The sequence below is a fragment of the Erinaceus europaeus genome, chromosome 1, assembly GCF_950295315.1.
Source record: "Erinaceus europaeus chromosome 1, mEriEur2.1, whole genome shotgun sequence".
NCBI classification, from domain to species: Eukaryota; Metazoa; Chordata; class Mammalia; order Eulipotyphla; family Erinaceidae; genus Erinaceus; species Erinaceus europaeus.
In genome coordinates this window covers 48435631-48458481 of record NC_080162.1, presented here as the reverse complement: position 1 = coordinate 48458481, position 22851 = coordinate 48435631, and the positions used below count along the sequence as shown (strand labels likewise).

Sequence of the window (22851 nt, the reverse complement as noted above, 5' to 3'; positions counted from 1 at the left end):
CAAAAGATTAGTAACAGTGCCAAAATGTGGAAGCTCAACAGTACACTTCTTACCAACTTCTGGGTCAAAGAGGAAATCAAGGAAGAAATCAAAATGTTTCGAGAGTTCAATGAAAATAAAGACACAAGCTATCAAAATATTTGGGACACAGCTAAAGCAGTCCTAAGAGGGAAGTTCATAGCGATACAAGCACATATTAGGAAACAAGAAAAGGCACAAATAAACAGCCTGATTGCAGATCTTAAAGACCTAGAAGAAGAACAACAAAGGAATCCTAAAGCAACCAGAAGGACAGAAATCACTAAAGTTAGGGCAGAAATAAATAACATTGAGAATAGGAAAACCATACAAAAGATCAATGAAAGTAAATGTTGGTTCTTCGAAAGAGTAAACAAAATCGACAAACCTTTAGCCAGACTAACAAAACAAAAAAGGGAGAAGACCCAAATAAATCGGATAGTAAATGAAAGAGGAGATATCACAACAGACACTGCAGAAATTCAACATATCATGCGAGGTTTCTATGAACAACTAAACTATATGCCACCAAGCTAGAGAACCTGGAAGAAATGGACCATTTCCTAGATACCTACCAACTTCCAAAACTAAGTAAAGAGGAACTGGATAACATGAACAGGCCCATCACAGCTAATGAAATTGAAACAGTTATTAAAAATCTTCCCAAAAATAAAAGTCCTGGAGCAGATGGTTTTACAAGTGAATTCTACAAAACTTTCAAAGAAGAACGAATACCTCTACTTTTAAAAGTCTTCCAGAAGATTGAAGACACTGGAATACTCCCTGCCAGCTTCTATGAAGCCAACATCACCCTGATACCAAAAGCAGACAGGGACACAACCAAAAAAGAAAACTACAGACCAATATCTCTGAAGAACATAGATGCAAAAATATTGAATATACAGCCGTATATCAAAAAGATTGTTCATCATGACCAAGTGGGGTTTATCCCAGGCATGCAAGGTTGGTTTAATATACGTAAATCAATCAATGTGATCCACCACATCAACAAAAGCAAGACCAAAAACCACATGGTCATATCAATAGATGCAGAGAAAGCCTTTGACAAAATACAACATCCCTTTATGATCAAAACACTACAAAAAATGGGAATAGATGGAAAATTCCTGAAGATAGTGGAGTCTATATATAGCAAACCTACAGCCAACATCATACTCAATGGTGAAAAACTGGAAGCATTTCCACTCAGATCAGATACTAGACAGGGCTGCCCACTATCACCATTACTATTCAACATAGTGTTGGAAGTTCTTGCCATAGCAATCAGGCAGGAGCAAGGAATTAAAGGAAGAGAAGAAATTGGAAGAGAAGAAGTCAAACTCTCCCTATTTGCAGATGACATGATAGTATACATGGAAAAACCTAAGGAATCCAGCAAGAAGCTTTTGGAAATCATCAGGCAATACAGTAAGGTGTCAGGCTATAAAATTAACATTCAAAAGTCAGTGGCATTCCTCTATGCAAACACTAAGTTAGAAGAAATTGAAATCCAGAAATCAGTTCCTTTTTCTATAGCAACAAAAACTATAAAATATCTAGGAGTAAACGTAACCAAAGAAGTGAAAGACTTGTATACTGAAAATTATGAGTTACTACTCAAAGAAAGTGAAAAAGACACAAAGAAGTGGAAAGATATTCTATGTTCATGGGTTGGAAGAATTAACATCATCAAAATGAATATATTACCCAGAGCCATCTACAAATTTAATGCTATCCCCATCAAGATCCCAAGCACATTTTTTAGGAGGATAGAAAAAATGCTACAAATGTTTATCTGGAACCAGAAAAGACCTAGAATTGCCAAAACAATCTTGAGAAAAAAGAACAGAACCGGAGGCATCACACTCCAGATCTCAAACTGTATTATAGGGCCATTGTCATCAAAACTGCTTGGTACTGGAACATGAATAGACACACTGACCAGTGGAATAGAATTGAGAGCCCAGAAATGAGGCCCCACACCTATGGACATCTAATCTTTGACAAAGGGGACCAGACTATTACATGGGGAAAGCAGAGTCTCTTCAACAAATGGTGTTGGAAACAATGGGTTGAAACATGCAGAAGAATGAAACTGAATCACTGTATTTCACCAAATACAAAAGTAAATTCCAAGTGGATCAAGGACTTGGATGTTAGACCACAAACTATCAGATACTTAGAGGAAAATATTGGCAGAACTTTTTTCTGCATAAATTTTAAAGACATTTTCAATGAAACGAATCCAATTACAAAGAAGACTAAGGTAAATATAAACCTATGGGACTACATCAAACTAAAAAGCTTCTTCACAGCATAAGAAACCACTACCCAAACCAAGAGACCCCTCACAAAATGGGAGAAGATCTTTACATGCCATACATCAGATAAGAGTTTAATAACCAACATATATAAAGAGCTTACCAGACTCAACAACAAGACAACAAATAACCCCATCCAAAAATGGGGGGAGGATTTGGACAAAATATTTACCACAGAAGAGATCCAAAAGGCAAAGAAACACATGAAAAAATGCTCCAAGTCTCTGATTATCAGAGAAATGCAAATCAAGACAACAATGAGATATCACTTCACTCCTGTGAGAATGTCATACATCAGAAAAGGTAACAGCAGCAAATGCTGGAGAGGGTGTGGGGTCAAAGGAACCCTCCTGCACTGCTGGTGGGAATGTCAATTGGTCCAGCCTCTGTGGAGAACAGTCTGGAGAACTCTCAAAAGGCTAGAAATGGACCTACCCTATGACCCTGCAATTCCTCTTCTGGGGATATATCCTAAGGAACCCAACACATCCATCCAAAAAGATCTGTGTACACATATGTTCTTGGCAGCACAATTTGTAATAGCCAAAACCTGGAAGCAACCCAGGTGTCCAACAACAGATGAGTGGCTGAGCAAGTTGTGGTATATATACACAATGGAATACTACTCAGCTGTAAAAAATGGTGACTTCACCATTTTCAGCCGATCTTGGATGGACCTTGAAAAAATCATGTTGAGTGAAATAAGTCAGAAACAGAAGGATGAATATGGGATGATGTCACTCTCAGGCAGAAGTTGAAAAACAAGATTAGAAAAGAAAACACAAGTCGAACCTGAAATGGAATTGGAGTATTACACACTAAAGTAAAAGACTCTGGGGTGGGTGGGTGGGGAAAATACAGGTCCATGAAAGATGATGAATGACATAGTGGGGGTTGTATTGTTAAATGGGAATCTGGGGAATGTTATGCATGTACAAACTATTGTATTTACTGTTGAATGTAAAACATTAATTCCCCAATAAAGAAATAAATTATTTAAAAAAATAATAAAAAATATAAAAGACACAGAGTGGGAAATTGGATAAGAAAATACAACCCAACAATATGTTGTCTACAGGAAACCCACCTAACTCAACAAGACAAACACAGACTTAAAGTGAAAGGATGGAAAACTATCATACAAGCCAATGGCCCACAGAAAAGGGCAGGAACAGCTATTCTCATATCTGACACAACAGACATTAAAATAGATAAGATTAAAAAAGATAGGAATGGACACTACTTAATGCTCAGAGGATCATTCAGTCAATCAAGAGGACTTAATAATTATTAACATCTAGGCACCCAATGAGAAGCCATCTAAATACATCAAACTTCTACTGAAAGAGCTATAGCAATATATTAACAGCAACACAGTCATAGTAGGGGACTTCAACACCCCACTCTCTCAACTTGACAGATCATCCAGGCAGAAAACCAATAAAGACATAAGGGAGCTAAATGAAAAGATAAATAAACTAGAACTATTGGACATTTTCAGAGTCATTCATCCCAAGAAACTGGAATACACATTTTACTCAAATACACATGGGTCATTCTCAAGGATAGACAATATGTTAGGCCACAAAGACAGCATCAACAAATTCAAGAGCACTGAAATCATCCCAAGCATCTTCTCAGACCACAGTGGAATTAAACTAATACTTAACAATCAACAAAAGATTGGTAATAGTCCCAAAATGTGGAAGCTCAACAGTACACTTCTTAACAACCTCCGGGTCAAAGAGGAAATCAAGGAAGAAATCAAAGTGTTTCGAGAGTTCAATGAAAATGAAGACACAAGCTATCAAAATATTTGGGACACAACTAAGGCAGTACTGAGAGGAAAGTTCATAGCAATACAAGCACACATTAGGAAACAAGAAAAAGCACAAATAAACAGCCTGATTGCAGATCTTAAAGACCTAGAAGAAGAGCAACAAAGGAATCCTAAAGCAACCAGAAGGACAGAAATCACTAAAGTTAGGGCAGAAATAAATAACATTGAGAATAAGAAAACCATACAAAAGATCAATGAAAGTAAATGTTGGTTCTTCAAAAGAGTGAACAAATTCAACAAACCTTTAGCCAGACTAACAAAACAAAAAAGGGAGAAGACCCAAGTAAATCGGATAGTAAATGAAAGAGGAGATATCACAACAGACACTGCAGAAATTCAACATATCATGCGAGGTTTCTATGAACAACTAAACTATATGCCACCAAGCTAGAGAACCTGGAAGAAATGGACCATTTCCTAGATACCTACCAACTTCCAAAACTAAGTAAAGAGGAAGTGGATAACATGAACAGGCCCATCAAAGCCAATGAAATTGAAACAGTTATCAAAAATCTCCCCAAAAATAAAAGTCCTGGAGCAGATGGTTTTACAAATGAATTCTACAAAACCTTCAAAGAAGAACTAATACCTCTACTTTTAAAAGTCTTCCAGAAGATTGAAGACACTGGAATACTCCATGCAAGCTTCTATGAAGCCAACATCACCCTGATACCAAAAGCAGACAGGGACACAACCGAAAAAAGAAAACTACAGACCAATATCTCTGATGAACATAGATGCAAAAATACTGAACAAAATTCTAGCCAACTGGATACAGCAGTATATTAAAAAGATGGTTCGTCATGACCAAGTGGGGTTTATCCCAGGCATGCAAGGTTGGTTTAATATATGTAAATCAATCAATGTGATCCACCATATCAACAAAAGCAAGACCCAAAACGACATGGTGATATCAACAGATGCAGAGAAAGCCTTTGATAAAATACAACATCCCTTTATGATCAAAACACTACAAAAAATGGGAATAGATGGAAAATTCCTGAAGATAGTGGAGTCTATATATAGCAAACCTACAGCCAACATCATACTCAATGGTGAAAAACTGGAAGCATTTCCACTCAGATCAGATACTAGACAGGGCTGCCCACTATCACCATTACTATTCAACATAGTGTTGGAAGTTCTTGCCATAGCAATCAGGTAGGAGCAAGGAATTAAAGGCATACAGATTGGAAGAGAAGAAGTCAAACTCTCCCTATTTGCAGATGACATGATAGTATACACAGAAAAACCCAAGGAATCCAGCAAGAAGCTTTTGGAAATCATCAGGAAATACAGCAAGGTATCAGGCTACAAAATTAACATTCAAAAGTCAGTGGCATTCCTCTATGAAAACACTAAGCTAGAAGAAATTGAAATTGAAAAAGACACAAAGAAGTGGAAAGATATTCCATGTTCATGGGTTGGTAGAATTAACATCATCAAAATGAATATACTACCCAGAGCCATCTACAAATTTAATGCTATTCCCCATCAAGATCCCAAGCACATTTTTTTAGGAGAATAGAAAAAATGCTACAAATGTTTATCTGGAACCAGAAAAGACCTAGAATTGCCAAAACAATCTTGAGAAAAAAATAATAGAACCGGAGGCATCACACTCCCAGATCTCAAATTGTATTATAGGGCTATTGTGGAACATGAATAGACACACTGACCAGTGGAATAGGACTGAGAGCCCAGTAGTGAGCCCCCACACCTATGGACATCTAATCTTTGACAAAGGGGCTCTGACAAAGGGGCTCAGACTATTAAATGGGGAAACCAGAGTCTCTTCAACAAATGGTGTTGGAAACAATGGGTTGAAACATGCAGAAGAATGAAATTGAACCACTGTATTTCACCAAATACAAAAGTAAATTCCAATTGGATCAAGGACTTGGATGTTAGACCACAAACTATCAGATACTTAGAAGAAAATATTGGCAGAACTCTTTTCCGCATACATTTTAAAGACATCTTCAATCAAACAAATCCAACTACAAAGAAGACTAAGGCAAGTATAAACCTATGGGACTACATCAAATTAAAAAGCTTCTTCACAGCAAAAGAAACCACTACCCAAACCAAGAGACCCCTCACAGAATGGGAGAAGATCTTTACATGCCATACATCAGATAAGAGTTTAATAACCAACATATATAAAGAGCTTGCCAGACTCAACAACAAGACAACAAATAACCCCATCCAAAAATGGGGGGAGGACTTGGACAGAATATTCACCACAGAAGAGATCCAAAAGGCAAAGAAACACATGAAAAAATGCTCCAAGTCTCTGATTGTCAGAGAAATGCAAATCAAGACAACAATGAGATATCACTTCACTCCTGTGAGAATGTCATACATCAGAAAAGGTAACAGCAGCAAATGCTGGAGAGGGTGTGGGGTCAAAGGAACCCTCCTGCACTGCTGGTGGGAATGTCAATTGGTCCAACCTCTGTGGAGAACTGTCTGGAGAACTCTCAGAAGGCTAGAAATGGACCTACCCTATGATCCTGCAATTCCTCCCCTGGTTATTTATCCTAAGGAAACCAACATATCCATCGAAAAAGATCTGTGTACAGATATGTTCTTGGCAGCACAATCTGTAATAGCCAAAACCTGGAAGCAACCCAGGTGTCCAACAACAGATGAGTGGCTGAGCAAGTTGTGGTATATATACACAATGGAATACTACTCAGCTGTAAAAAATGGTGACTTCACCATTTTCAGCCGATCTTGGATGGACCTTGAAAAAATCATGTTGAGTGAAATAAGTCAGAAACAGAAAGCTGAATATGGGATGATCTCACTCTCAGGTCAAAGTTGAAAAACAAGATCAGAAAAGAAAACACAAGTAGAACCTGAAATGGAATTGGCATATCACACCAAAGTAAAAGACTCTGGGTTGGGTGGGTGGGGAGAACAGAGGTCTATGAAGGATTCAGAGGACCTAGTGGGGGTTGTATTGTTATATGGGAAACTGGGGAATGTTATGCATGTACAAACTATTGTAATTACTGTTGAATTTAAAACATTAATTCCCCAATATATAAAAAAAAAAAAGCAATCTATATTTATTTGAGCAGAATGGAGGCAGAGAAGAGAGCATATCAGAACATCACTCTGGTATATGATGTAACGCTGGGATCAAACTCCCGACTTCATACCTCTTGGGCTGCTGTATTCTCTTCTGGGCCACAGCTAAACTCTCTCCTTTCAATTTCCCAAACAGCTGTAACTGTTCTCATCTTAGGCCCTTAACGTATGTGATCCTCACTATCTCTTTTGCTTTCCTTTTTTCTTTAACCTCCTAACCTTTAAGGTTAGTATCCACTCATATTTCAGATCATGTTTCCAAGGTCACTTTCTTTTTTTTTTTAATTTTATTTATTTTCCCTTTTGTTGCCCTTGTTGTTTAACATTGTTGTGGTTATTGATGTCATAGTTGTTGGACAGGACAGAGAGAAATGGAGAGAGGAGGGGAAGACAGAGAGGAAGAGAGAAAGATAGCCACCTGCAGAACTGCTTCACCGCCTATGGGGCAACTTCTCTGCAAGGTGGGGAGCTAGAGCTCGAACAGGGATCTTTTTTTTTCTTTAATTTCTTTATTGGGGAATTAATGTTTTACATTTGACAGTAAATACAATAGTTTTTACATGCATAACATTTCCCAGTTTCCATATAACAATACAACCCCTACTAGGTCCTCTGTCATCCTTCTTGGATCCGTATTTGAAGTAGGATCCTTACGCCATTCCTTGCGCTTTGTGCCAATTGAGCTTAACCCGCTGCGCCACTGCCCGACTCCTCCAAGGTCATTTTCTTGAATACACCAGATCTGTTCAGATATCTGTGTTGGCTTTTGTTCTGTTTTTTTTTTTTAATTTTTTTTTTAATCTTTGTTTATTGGATAGAGATAGCCAGAGATTGAGAAGGGTGGGAGAGATAAGGAGAGAAACAGAGAGACACCTGCAGACCTGCTTCACCGCTCGTGAAGCTCTCCCACTGCAAGTGGGGACCAGGGCTCGAACCTGGGACCTTGTGCACTGAAATGTGTGCGCTTAACCAGGTGTGCCACCACCTGGCCCCTGTTCAGTTTTTTAAAATAGAGCCAGAAGCAGAGTTAAGTGTGAAACAGACTACACAACACCAAAGCCTCCCTCTATGTGGTGGTGGAGGTGGCAGGGTTTAGGCTTAATCCTGAGTAGTGAACATGGCACAGCAGAACACTATCTGAGTGAGTTATTCCACCTGCCCTAAGAGAGCTCTTTAATATTATTAATATTCTCAGAAGGGAAAACACTAAGCAAAACTTGGACTGGAATTGGTGTGCTGCACCAAAGTAAAAATTTCTGGATTGGGAGAAGGGTTCAGGTCCTGGAACAATACGGCAGAGGAGGACCTAGTGCGGATTGTATTGTTATGTGGAAAACTGGGAAATGTTATGCATGTATAAACTATTGTTTTTTACTGTCAACTGTAAACTATTAATCCCCCCAATAAAGAAATTTAAAAATTATTAATATTACTTTCTCGGTATTTACTCCCAGTGCTAACTTTTTTATTTGTGGAATTAACTACTTTGTCTTCCAAAAGTCTAAACTCCATGAGGGCAGAGCAAATATCTATTTCTCCCATGGCTGTATTGTCCTAGCACTTAACCCAGTGGGAGTGCTCAATGAGATGTTTAATACTATAGGAGATCTGGGTGGCGGGGGGGTGGGGTGAGTGGGTGGGGGGTGAATTCTAGGAGAATTTCCAGGGCTGGTCAGGGTAGGGTGAGAAATAAGCACGGTACCTATAAAGCTGCCATCGAGAATTTAGGTCCAGCTGCCAAACATCCTGGATTTCACTGGCTTCAGCCTCAGTCATAGTGTTCAGCTTGCGAAGCTCAACCTTCACTCTCTTCTTCATTTTCTTTTTCTGGTTGCGCTGGGTCTGTAGACAGAAGTGCTAGCCAGGCTCACTTTCTGAACAGAGGTGGGCCCAGTTCTAGGTTCGAGGTGGAACAAATGAAAGGAGCTGCCACCTCTACTAAACGAGAACAGCTCATGTCCTTCCAACAGACATCCATTACAGAGTGGCTAAACGAGGACTCTGGAGCTAGACTGCCTGGGTTCAAGGCTGCATCCACCTTTCTTTCTTTACTCTTTTTTTTTTTTTTTTTTGCCAGAGCACTGCTCAGCTCTGGCTTAGCGTGGTGATTGAATTTGGGACTTTGGAGTCCCAGGCAGTAGACTCTCTGCATAACCATTATGCTATCTACCTCTGCCCCCTTTCTTTTCCTTTTTCTTTTCTTTTCTTTTTTTAAAAATTATTTAAGAGAGGCAAGGTGGTGGTGGTGGGAGAGAATCAGAGCATTACTCTGGCTCATATGAGACTGGGGATTCCATGCTTGAGAAGCCAATGCCTTATCCCACTCTGCCACCTTCTGGCTTGCCCAATCTATATCTTCTTGGTTGTGGGACCTAGAGTAAATTATTTACCTCTATGTGCCTCAGCCTTCCCATCCGTAAGACAGAAATTTAAAGTACTTCTTTATTTTTTTATTGCCACCAGAATTACTGGTAGCGCTTAGTGCTGGCACTAGAACTCCTCCACTCCCAACAGCTACTTTCCCCCTCCCCGAATTTTATGAGGTTTAAGACAGAGAGAAACTGAGAAAGGACAGGGAAATAGAGAAGAGAGAAAGGTAGATACCTGCAGACCTGCGTCACTGATTGTGAAGTGGACACCCTGCCGGTAGGGAGCTGGGGCTTGAAACCCGGTCCTTGCACTTGGTAATATGTGTGCTTAACTGGGTATGCCACTACCAAGCTTCCTTAAAGCACCTCGTTATAGGATTGTTAGATTGAGTCAAGCAGGAAATACACACACAAACACACAAACAACAACAACAAAAACCTTAAAGTAATGCTAGCACTAGTTATCACTAGTGAAAGTCCTCTGAGGAGTCTGTTTCTCACTGTTGACATATGTGTCATGAAGTAGTAGAGATGAATCTCTTTAACTGGACAGGATCTGCTAAGAAGGCTTTAATGCCACCTTCTCAACACAGTCTATTCAACAGGTAGGTAAAAGGCATATTTAGGAGAAAGAGTTCTTGTTCTGTCAACTGAATCTGTAGCTATGATAACCTTTATTTAATCATTATTTATTTATTTGCAAACAGGGCTACTGTTGGGTGTAGTGCCTACAAGGCTCCACCACTGTTCCTCGTTTTTTTTTTTTTTTTTAATAGGATGAGACAGAGACAGAGGAGAGACACCTGAAACATAGTTCTATCATGCATGAAGCTTACCCTCTATAGGTGGGGCCAGAAGCTTGAACACCGGACCTCATGTATGGTAACATGTGTGCCCTACTCAGCCCCTGGGCTATGAGCCTTTAGAATGATTGTCATGCAAGACTGTTGCTGCAATGCTGTGAATCCCCTCCTGCTTAAAAATTAAACAAAGCAATTCCTCCTGATGACATGTGTATAGAGAGGCTCAATTTATGTTTTCAGGTACTGGGGTAATGACTGCCTATCACATTATTATAATGATGTTGAACTGATACAAGATCAGTTTCAAAGTCAATAGGCAGATGAAAGTTCCATACAGTATAGTCACGGTTGCCCAGGACAGCTCCTAAATTTACCGGCGACATTCAGAATATTATTCTGAGTGTCCAATCTTCTATTGCCATAGTAATACACTGGGTCACGTCACTGGGTTTTTTTTGTTTTTTTTCCCAAGGTTATTGCTGGGGCTTGGTGCCCACACTATGAATCCACTGCTCCTGGAGACCATTTTTCCCATTTTGTTGCCCTTCTTGTTGTTGTTATTTTTGTTGTCATTGTTGTTGTTGGATAGGCTAGAGAAATCAAAAGAGGAGGGGAGACAGAGAGGGCGAAAGAGAGAGACAGACACCTGCAGACCTGCTTCACTGCCTGTGAAGCAATCCCCCTGCAGGTGGGGAGATAGGGTTTCAAACCAGAATCCTTGTGCTTCGTGCCATGTACGCTTAGCCTGCTGCGCTACTGCCTGACCCCCGCCCCCCGTTTTTTGCTTTTTTTTTTTTTTTAACCAGAGCACTGTTCAGCTCTGGCTCAGGTTGGTGCGGGGTGGGAGGGGAAGGTGGGTATTGAACCTGGGACTTTGGAGCCTCAGGCATGAGTCTCTATATAACCATTATGCTATCTACCTCTGCCCGGTTCACTGGGTTCTTTTACCCAAGGAGATACCTGCTTCCTGCCTTCCTTTATACTACCACCAGGGTTACTGTGGGGCTCAGTGCCAGCATTATGAATCTACTGCTCCATGAATCATTTTTTCCTCTTTTTTACTGTTCTATTTGACAGGGCAGAGAGTTACTGATAGGGGAAGGAGAGATAGAATGAGAAAGAGATACTTGCAGACCTGTTTCACTGGTGTGAAGCTTCCTCCCTTCGGGTGGGAAGTGGGGGTTTGCCTTTCTTAAGGAACAAAAAAAGGAGAAACCTGACTTTCTTTAAATAATTATTCCACTTATTTCCTATGAGATAGAGAGACTCTACAGTATCATTCAGTACATTTAGTGCTGGGGTTACCAGCTAAACTACTTCCTTGGCTGATGCTTCTGGTCTTTCTTTCTTTCTTTCTTTTTTTTATTTAAAAGGATTTTATTTATTTATGAGAAAGATAGGAGGACAGACAAAGAACCAGACATCACTCTGGCACATGTGCTGCTGGGGATCAAACTCGCGACCTCATGCCTGAGAGTCCAAAGCTTCACCACCACGCCACCTCCTGGACCACTGCTTCCGGTCTTTCTAAGGTGGTATTATGGCTGGCAAGATAGCTCACTTGGTTTGTCTATTTACTTTGCCATAACCACAATCCATGTTTGAACCTAGCTTTCACTGCACTAAAGGTGGTGTCTTTCTCTTTGTCTATCTTTCTGAAAAAGTTGTCCTAGAGCAGTGAAGTCCCAATGGTTACCAGAAAAAGTAAAAAAGAAAAAAAAAAAATATATATATATATGGTGACTGAGCAGTGGTACAACTGGCTTAGCACACATAATACCATATATAAAGACCTGGTGGGTTCAAGTTCTGGTGTCTTACTTAATTTTTTGAGAGTACTATTGCTCAGCTCTGGCTTATGGTGGCTGGGGATTGAATCTAGGACTTCAGAGTCTCAGGCATGAGAGTCTGTTTGCATTAACTATTATCCTATCTCCCTAACACAAAGGCTGTATTTTCAACTTGTAATTCTATTGCATGTGATTCTCCACCTCTGGAGAAATAAGACATGATATATGAATATATATAAATTAGACTCAAGCTTCTAACAGGGTTAGATTATAAAATGGGTAAGTTAATTGTGAAATTGATGTGAATACACTGCAACAGAAGTGTGTGAAGGCCAGCAAAACAGCTCACTTGGGTTAAGTGCTGCTTTGTTTTGCTGTGAGTATAACTCAGGTTCATGCCTGAAGGAAGCTTCCTTCTCTCTTTCTGTCTCTCGGTCTTTATCTGCTTAAGTCAGCCTGGAGTGATGAAACTCCATAGATAACAAACAAACAAAAACAAAAACAAAAAACCATGCATGTCAGTTCTTGTGAGGACAATGCTCTCAGGCCTGCTTTAGGACAGTCTAACGCCCCTCCCCTTATCAGCAGGACTAACTGAACTCCCACCTCCTATTCTCTTAGGGCTTTTAGACAACAGAAACAAATGAGTTTACCTCCCATTCTGGTGCTTGCTCCTGCCCAGTTGCTGCTCCAGGGCCATAATTGTCCAGCCGCATGGCCAGAAGTAGTTTAGCCAACACCTGGTCTGCTCCATTTTCTTCCTTCTTCCGCCGCCGGGGCCTCACCACCTCTTCCTCTTCAATCACCCTGTCTGCCTGAATCAGGTCAGCCTCCTCTGCAATCTCAATCAGTGAACCCTCCTCTTCTCCTTCTTCTTCTTCTTCTTCCTCCCCTTTTGCTTGAGCTAACAGAGGAAAGCAAAAAGGACAGGGATGGAGACATGCACAATCAGAGAGTTGGAAGAAGCCACCTGATAAGAGCTTAGATGAAGAAAGACCTTCTCAAGTGGCTTTACTAATTACCTCTGAGCCTGAAAAAGACTAACTGGAGGGAGACTTAGGTTTCCTGAATGCTTTTTTGTTTCATATTAAAAAAAAAAAAATCATGACTGTATGCCTTGTTTGTAACGTAGCACTGGGGGATAAACTCAGGACCACGTATATGTGTGTACGATGCCTATGAGACGCCTATGGGTTCATTTTTTCTTCAATTTAAACTTAGAGACCCAGAGAGGAAAGAGAGACTCCACCATCCATGAAATTCCTCTGGTGCCATTCATGGTATTCCCATGAGATACCAGGGTTTACACATAAAGCTTTGCATATGGCAAGGCATGCACCCTACTTGGTGAGCTATCTTCTAGCTGGCAAGATAAGTTGTATTGTAGCTGGAGAGGAGGTCCAGTGGGAAAGTGCTACACTGCATGCCAGGTTTATTCTTAGCACTACATATGACTTAGTGACACTCTGATCTTTCTCATAAAAATTTAAAAAAAAAATTTAAAAATGTTTTGTTATGTTGAATAGACATACACAGAATTGTATATGTTATACATGTAAATTAAAGTATAATAAAAGAGAAAATATCTCAGTACCTCACATCTGACTTAAAAAGCAGAAAATTATCTATTTCTTTGAAGATCCTTATGGGTCTTTCTATCATAGATATCTTACTACTAATTCATACCTAAGCTGGAATTAGTTTACCAAGTACAATGCATACCTTCTTTGCATGAGGCTGCTCAGCAGTGGAATTGTGTATGTGTGAGGCTCTTTACCATCTTTATCATCCTAAGATGTGATTCTTGGTAAAAAATATACTTCGTTTTCCCTTAAAAGTTACAGCACTGTGCAGCTCTAAATACTGATAATGCCAAGGACTAGTTCTAGAACCTTCTGCATTCAAATTCTCTGCACAATGACTATTCAATCTCCCCATCCCTAAATATAAACGTCTTACCTGGATTTTCAGATGCTGTTGGAGCAACATTTTGGGTGAAAGAACTAACACCCAAACCTAGCCACTCCAGCATTATGGAATGCTTCCAGTCCTGGAAGAAAGCCCAGTCATTATCCTGAGAAAAAAAAAAGAATTATCATGAGAATTCTATGGCAACAGTATGAAGAAAAGGTATCTGCAAAGCTCAGAAGTAATTCCTTTAAAGTTCAAGGGTTGCAAACTGGCGCACTTTCTGGGTAACCATCATTGAATATAATTTGCAAAAAAAAAAAATTGTTGTCATTGGTATTGAAGAACGCTTATTAGCAGAATAGTAGGTGAAAGTTAGACAGACAGAGGGACAAGGGACTGGGTAGTGTCACACCTGGTTAAGTGCACTTGTTACAATGCACAAGGACCTAGGTTCAAGCCCCTAGTTCCCAGCTGTAAGGGGAAGCTTCATGAGTGGTAAAGCAGTGCTGAAGATAACTCTTTGTTCTCTCTTCTGTTGTATCTTCCTCATCCATCTCAATTATAGTCTCCATCCCACAACAACAACAGCAACAAATACTACAAAGCAGGGGGGTAGTGAAAAATAAGAAATACACTTCGTAACTTGAAAATCATGTTAAGTGACCTAAACTAGAAGAAGGACAAATATTGGATGATCTCACTCATAGGTGGGACTAGGAAACAAGGAAAGACATGGGAAACTTAGACTGAGCATGCTATATTGCAACAAAGCACAAGACTGGGTGAGGGGGCATTGGGAAGGAGTAGTAAGGACATTGAGGATCCAGTGACTGCTAGTGAAAAGACAGACATTGGTAGTGGGAGTGGTGCGTAGACACCCATCACAGTGAGACACATTATTCTGAGTCAGGGGTATGAATATTTACTGCACTGTGTCCCGGGGACTTGATGCCCTCTCCTCCCATATCCCTCTAGTCCAGGGCCTTTTGCTTTGCTACAGTACACCTCACCCAGTCCAGGTTTTGCCTTGTACTTTCTGCCTCCTATCTTACTTCCTAAATACCACTTATAAATGATATCATCTGGTATTTACCTCTCTCCTTCTGGCTTATCTTACCTAACATGACTCCTTTAAATTCCATCCAAGATGAGGAAAAAGAGATTTTATCATTTCTTTTTTTTTTTAAATATTTATTTTATTTATTTATTCCCTTTTGTTGCCCTTGTTGTTTTATTGTTGTAGTTATTATTGTTGTTGTCGTTGTTGGATAGGACAGAGAGAAATGGAGAGAGGAGGGGAAGACAGAAAGGAGGAGAGAAAGATAGACACTTGCAAACCTGCTTCACCACCTGTGAAGCGACTCCCCTGCAGGTGGGGAGCCGGGGTTCGAACCGGGATCCTTATGCCGGTCCTTGTGCTTTGCGCCACCTGTGCTTAACCCGCTGCGCTACAGCCCGACTCCCAGATTTTATCATTTCTTATAGCTGGGTAGTACTCATTATGTATATATACCATATTGTTCTTAACCACTCATCTATCACTGGCTATCTGGGTTGTTTCCAGGTTTGGGCTTTTACAAACTGTGCTGCTATGAAGACAGTGTTAAGATTTCTTTGGATAGGTGTTTGTGTGTTCTTTGAATAGATCCTAGGAAAGGACCCTGCAAAAAATTTAAAAAATAAATATTCCCTGATTCTTGTAATAAAAATCAGAAGCTGGGAGTCAGGTGGTAGCGCAGCGGGTTAAGCGCACGTAGCACAAAGCAAAAGGACCAGTGTAAGGATCCTGATTTGAGCCCCTGGCTCCCCATCTACAGGGGAGTCGCTTCACAAACGGTGAAGCAGGTCTGCAGGTGTCTGTCTTTCTCTTCCCCCTCTCCATTTCTCTCTGTCCTATCCACAACGACAACAATAACTACAATAAAATAACTACAACAAAGGCAACAAAAGGGAATTTAAAAAAAAATCAGGAGCTACGGCAACTAGGCTACATTCTTGAATAACGGTAAGTGGCTGGAAATGGGTTCCTGTCACCCTTTTTCTAGTGTGTCACGTTCTTCCCAAAGTCTCACATATATTGATATCTTGCATAAGGCATTTGTAGGAATGGACTAGTCCCTTTAGGTTTTTGGGTTAGACGTTATCAACATATTGATAATAAAGTTATCATTTCACTGGGTCCCTATTTAGCTACTTTATAGAGACTGTGCCAGTTCCATCTTACAACACCTTTTGAGGGCAAGGGTTATTGTAATCTCTACTTAGACAGTCTATTTTGAGCCTTAGCTCCCAGGCTTTCTATATCTGCTAGGCTGCCTTGTTGTAATGGTAACAAGTATTTATAGAACAACTATGAAGTTCAAAAGTTCACAGATATTAATTTGTTTTTCCAAATGACAATTCTTTTAATTAATTAATTTATTTATTAGACACACAGAGAAACTGAGTAGGGAGAAAGAGAGGGGGCCAGGTGGTAGCACAGTGGGTTAAGCGTACATGGCACAAAGCACAAGGACCAGTGTTAAGGATCCCTGTTTGAGCCCCCAGCTCCCTACCTGCAGGCGGGTCGCTTCAAGGGTGGTGAAGCAGGTCTGCAGGTATTTATCTTTCTCTCCCTCTCTGTCTTTCCCTCCTCTCTTGATTTCTCTCTGTCCTATCCAACAACAATAACAATAGCAATAGCAATAACAACAGTAACAAAATAGGGGGAAAAATGGCATCCAGGAGCAGTGGATTTGTAGTGCAGGCCCCGAACCCCAGCAATAACCCTGGAGGCCAAAAAAAAAAAAAGTGGGAAAGAGACAGAGAGACCCCTGTAGCCCTACTTCACCACCTGTGATGCTTTCCCCTACAGGTGGAGTCCAGGGGCTTGAACCTAGGTCCTCGTGCACTGTAATCTGTGCACTTATCCAGATGTGCTACTGTTTGGCCCCTTCAAATAACTTTTCTATAGTGATTAAGTTGATTTATAATAACTGAAAGCTCTTTTTCAACCACCAGGTTCCAGATGCTACCATGATGCCATCCGGACTTCCCTGGACAGACAAACCCACCAATGTGTCCTGGAGCCCTGCTTCCCCAGAGTCTCGCCCCATTAGGGAAAGAGAGAGCCAGGCTGGGAGTATGGATCAACCTACCAACGCCCTGTTCAATGGGGAAGCAATTACAGAAGCCAGACCTTCCACCTTCCGTACCCCATAATGACCCTGGGTCCATACTCCCAGAGGGATAAACAATAGGAAAGCTATCAGGGAAGGGGATGGGATACGGAGTTCTGGTGGTGGGAATTGTATCCCTCTTATCCTATGGTTTTTGTCAATGTCTCCTTTTTATTAAAAAAAAAAAGTTGGATGGTAGCACGTGGCTTAAGCTAAGCACGTGGAGCAAAGCGCAAGGACTGGTGTAAGGATTCCGGTTGGAGCCCCCAGCTCCCCACCTGCAGGGGAGTCACTTCACAGGTGGTGAAGCAGGTCTGCAGGTGTCTGTCTTTCTCTCCCCCTCTCTGTCTTCCCCTCCTCTCTCCATTTCTTTCTGTCCTATCATCCAACAACAATGACATCAACAACAACAACAATAATAACCACAACAATAAAACAACAAGGGCAATAAAAGGGAATAAATAAATAATTATTAAAAAATATCTTAAAAAAAAACAAAACTGAAAGCTCATGATGAAATGAGACTTTCATATTATGGTAGTATAGTGTTCTGCACTGCTGCATTTCCTGGAGTCTGCCGATGAGTACCAAATCAAAAGAAGCCCTTGTTCCATACCTCTATTGGTCCATTCATTAGGCTTTTCCAGTGCTGAGGAGAGATGTACTTCTCAAGATACTGTTTCCGTAGTACACCACGTGTGGTACATTCCAGTGTTTGGGCCCCTTCATGAACCTTTTGCTCTGATTCTTTCATCTCTGTCATGATCTGGCAGAAGAAAAGGAAAGAAATGACAAGTACATATCACCATTCTTCAAACTCAGCTCCTGCTTTGAGAGAAAACAAAGCTAAGACAGAGATAGCAAAAAGGGAATATAACTAGACCAGTCAACAAAGCAACTTTCTATAGGACATTACTATTACCTTAAAACTTAAGATCACCCAGGTTCAATCCCCTATACCACCATAAGCCAGAGCTGATTAGTTCTCTGTTAAAATAAACCAACAAACAGAGACCTAAGATCCTACTCTTAAGTGAGGGCATCTGGGAAATACCATAATGGTTATGCAAAAAGACTTTCATAACTGAGACTCCGAGGTGCCAAGTTCAGTTGCTCTGGTATCACCATAAGCCAGAGTGTCCAGAGCTTAAAAAAAAAAAAAAAAATCTAAAGGATTAGTGTAGCCCTAGAGGTAGTGTGGTGGGTAAAGTATTGAAATGAAAGCATGAGGTTCCAAATTTGATCTTTGGTACTAAATGTACCACATTCCCCCCGTTAATAGTTAAGTCTTTTAAAATCTAAGGGTTTACAGTCAAGGTGGTAGCATAGTGGATAAAACATTGGACTCTTAAGCATGAGGTCCTAAGCTTGAACCCCTGCACTGCACACACCAGAGTGATGCTTTCTTTCCCTTTCTCCTTCATAAATGAATAAGCAAATTAAATAAGAAATAAAATAAAAAGCTAAAGGATTAGTATGTAAAATATCTAAAACATTTTTACTAGTCAGTAAGAAAAACAAACAAAAAACAAATGGACGAAGGCTAGTATGGTGACTTTTTTTTCATAATAATAAGAACTCAAGGGGCTAGGTGGTAGTGCACCCAGGAAGTACACACATTATCACGTGTGAGGACCTGGGTTTAAATACCCTGGTTCTCCCTGCAGGGGGGGTGTTTCAGGAGTGGTGGGGCAATGTTAATGGTAGTTTCTCCTCTTTCTTCTTCATTATTTATATCAGGGAAAAAAGAAGAGAAAACAAAAGAGAAGAAAATTAAAAAAATGTTCACAGAGAGCATCAGAGTTATTCAGGCAGAACTCAAGAGTTTTGGTCCGGCACATTGTTGCCCCACTATAAGACATTTCTCTAGACAATGGGTTATGTGTAGAAGTGTGGGTGGTTTGGGGAAAAAATAGCTTTAAGGTCCTGGCACGACTTGGGAGGGCCAGAGAGACCTTTTTTCATTTTGGATTATGAAGACCAAAGGGGGTTAGCAGAATAGTATGCTGTATGCAATTTAGCTCCTTTTCAGGTATGTAACACTTACCTCCCTATTTGTCCTGGACAAATCCTGGAAAATCCCTCATATTAAAACTCCCTTGAGCTAGCTACCTACGTACTGTAGCTGGTACTTACAGTCATGTAGGCCCTTCGGAGGTGCATGGGGAGGTTGCGGCGGAATTCCCGCTTATTCCTCAGTTCCCTCAGGGTGAACTGCTTTAGGACTTCACTGTTGCTCCTTCCACCTACCCTAACGATGCTGGTCTTTTGACACTTGTAGATGCCTATGGAGCAAAGCAGAACTTTCAGGTCAGAGTTAAGTGTTTGGGATCTTATCTCAGCTGGTCGCTTAGGGTAAAAACTGGTGCCCACAGGAAATCAATCCTAATAAAGAACAAGGAGGAGGTCCTTGAGAGTCTCTAACCTGCAGAGCAGTAAAATGTAATGCTTAAGAGCTCAGGCATGACAGACAACCAGAGACCCAAACATTGATTCCACTGTGAAAGCTGTGGGGGTGGTTCACTTAACTTGAACTTTGGTAACTTGATTTAGAGATAGTATCACTTTCCTTATAGAGCAACAGTCTAGATAAATAGGAGAGTTATCTTTACAGTTCCTAAGCAGGGTCTTAGCACAATGTAAGTAAGCATTTAGTAAGTATTCTTTGTTATTCACCTTATATTTACTGATTTCCTATTCTACATTAGGTATGTGTAAATTTCTGAAAATAGAGTATTCAAAACACAACACACAATTCATCAAAATAGCCATAAATATCATAGTATTACAAATACATGATACTATAAGTGTATTAATAGGGGACCCTGCTGAGTTTGGAAGAGTATAGATATAATTCTTAAAAATTTAATGTTGGGGAGTTAGGCAGCGCAAAGCACAAGGACCAGCATAAGGATCCTGGTTTGAGCCACCGGCTCCCCACCTGCAGGGGGTTGCTCTGCAAGCGGTGAAGCAGGCCTATAGGTGTCTATCTTTCTCTCTCCCTCCTCTCTCCATTTCTCTCTGTCTTATCCAACAACGATAAAATCAAATAACTACAATAATAAAAAACAAGGACAACAAAAGGGAATAACTAACTAAATAAATATTTTAAAAAATTAATGTTTGGGCGGTAGCTCAGCGGATTAAGTGCATGTGGTGCCAAGTGCAAGGACCAACATAAGGATCCCGGTTCAAACCCCCGGCTCCCCACCTGTAGGGGAGTCACTTCACAAGCGGTGAAGCAGGTCTGCAGGCGTCTATCTTTCTCTCTCCCTCTCTGTCTTCCCCTCCTCTCTCCATTTCTCTCTGTCCTATCCAACAATGACGACATCAACAACAACAAAAATAATAACTACAGCAATAAAACAACAAGGGCAACAAAAGGGAATAAATAAATAAATATTTTTAAAAAATTAATGTTTGAGCTGACAGTCTAAGAATAAGGAAGATTATCTAGGTGGAAGCAGGATACAGAAAATAATATTCCAAGCATAAGTTTGTTATTCTTTCCATAACAAACTCAGTATTTTTTGAGTGTTTAATATAGGCCAAGGTCTATGAATACACCAATTCTTCTTCTTCTAATGTTTGCCCTTCTTCCGTAGCCAGTCAACAGCGTTAGGTTGAGCCTGATGTAAAGTTTCGAGACCTCCAATAAACAGGACTGATGCTCGTAGAAACATAGAAATAGCTTCATATGTGTCAACCCTCTGAAGAAAAATTTAAAAGGAGACTTAACCTTTTTTTCTACAGGTAACTGGTAAAGTTCACCTGGAGAGACATTTAATGTAAGGTTGGAAGAATGAGTCAGATAGGGGTTGGGCGGTGGTGTACCCAGTTAAGTGCACAAAGTATTATATGCAAGGATCCGGGTTTGAGTCCCTGGTTCCCCACCAGCATAGGGGATCCTTCACAAGTGGAGAAGCAGGTCTGTAGGTGTCTATCTTTCTCTCTCCCTCCATTCTCAATTTCTTTCTGCCATATTAAAAAAAAAAAAAAAAAAAAGGCTGCCAGGAGTGATGGATTTGTAGTGAGCTCCAATAATAACCATGGAGGCAAAAAGAAAAAAAAAAAAAAAACCACAAAAACCAAACAAACAAAAGAAAACCAAACAACAAGGGGCCAGACAGGATGATGAATGGGGTCAACATATAAAGAGGCAAGAAATACACTCCAGGTAGGGGGATAGGGTGGGCTGAGGAAGAAGATGAAGGAATTGAAGATGATTGGTGTTGCTGAAGTTAGAGAGAACAAGGTAAGAGACAGGAAGTATGGTTCAGAGTTAAACTGTTTTACAGGCTATGATAAGGACTACAGAGCAGAGAAAAAGCAATTCAAAGTGAATGAAGCTGCTGCTCAAGGTTCAAATATAAACATCGTGGTAATCAACAAGTTAGCCAATAAACATTACCTTCCAAGAACTGGTCCAAAGCATGATTAGTATAGCACACAACCAAAATGGGGAACTTCTGGTGGCTAATTTGCCAAACAGATTCATTGGTTAGAAGGGCTTGAACAATTTTTAGACCCACATAAGTTTTGCCTAGGAAACAAAGAAAAAGGAGAGTTAAAACACTTAGAGACTTACTTATAATAATTAGCATTATTTAAAAAAAATTTAAAGTAAGATGGTTTAAAATCCCAGAAACACAAAGAGCTTCATTATGAAGATGGCCTTTTTGTTCTTCTGTCTCCCTGCCACCCAGACCAAATCTTCTTTTAAAATAATCAATATAAACCAGTTTCTTATGTAACTTTCTAAAAATTGTCACGCTATGCATACACGTATTCTTTTCCCACTCCTCCCTGGCATGCCCTCCTAAATTTAGATGAGGTGAGGTTTCACATGTGTGTGAGTTGACTGGTTCCAGGCTACAAGATAGGGGGGTTCTGGGTAGGTGGGGGAAGTGTGGAGAGACACCACACCAGAGCTGTCTCCAATGCTCTGGCACTGCCATGCGGAAATTCTTTTTTTTTTTTTTTCACTTTTTTTTTTATTGGGGAATTAATGTTTTACATTCAACACGGAAATTCTTTAAAAAAAAAAATCTGATGCTGGGGATCAAACTTGGAACCTTGCACTTGAGTCCAACACTTTACCCACTGCACAATCTCCTGGACCACTGAGCATTTCCCTAAATTTAAAGTATGTTTTCACTTAAATTAAAACACTTCAGTTTCAAGCACAGTAATAATTTTAGGCAACACATACACTCTATTGTTACCTGTGAGGATCCTCAAGGCATCAATTTAATTATGCATATTTTCCCATCATATAAATGTTTCTTATTAGAAAGAACTTTTAATTCTATTGTATTAGGTTTTTTTTTTGTTTTGTTTTGTTTTGTTTTGTTATCAGTTGTCATATTCTGCTAGTGTTTGGTTAAGACCCCTTCCTGGGTGGTAGCTCTTTTGTTTATAATCCTTTTGGGAGAGTGCTGACTCAGTCTTCTAAATTGAATTGCCACTAAATTAAATTTCTATTTTAGAGGGGAAAAAAACCCTACAGAAATAACAAGCAGAGCACCCATATTAAAAGGCA

The 22851-nt window shown here is 40.1% G+C and overlaps 1 protein-coding gene across 4 annotated transcripts in view; it reads right to left on the bottom strand.

Moving 5' to 3' along the window:
* Positions 1 to 22851, bottom strand: part of ZNFX1 (zinc finger NFX1-type containing 1) — a 54055-nt gene that overhangs the window by 15642 nt on the left and 15562 nt on the right. For all 4 annotated transcript variants that reach the window (XM_060185623.1, XM_060185621.1, XM_060185632.1 and 1 more), the window contains 6 exons: positions 21721 to 21852; positions 19446 to 19594; positions 17926 to 18075; positions 14200 to 14314; positions 12894 to 13144; positions 8981 to 9120 (listed from right to left, as the gene is read on the bottom strand). In XM_060185623.1, coding sequence (XP_060041606.1) covers positions 8981 to 9120; positions 12894 to 13144; positions 14200 to 14314; positions 17926 to 18075; positions 19446 to 19594; positions 21721 to 21852 — 937 coding nt within the window. The remainder of the gene's footprint in view (positions 1 to 8980; positions 9121 to 12893; positions 13145 to 14199; positions 14315 to 17925; positions 18076 to 19445; positions 19595 to 21720; positions 21853 to 22851) is intronic.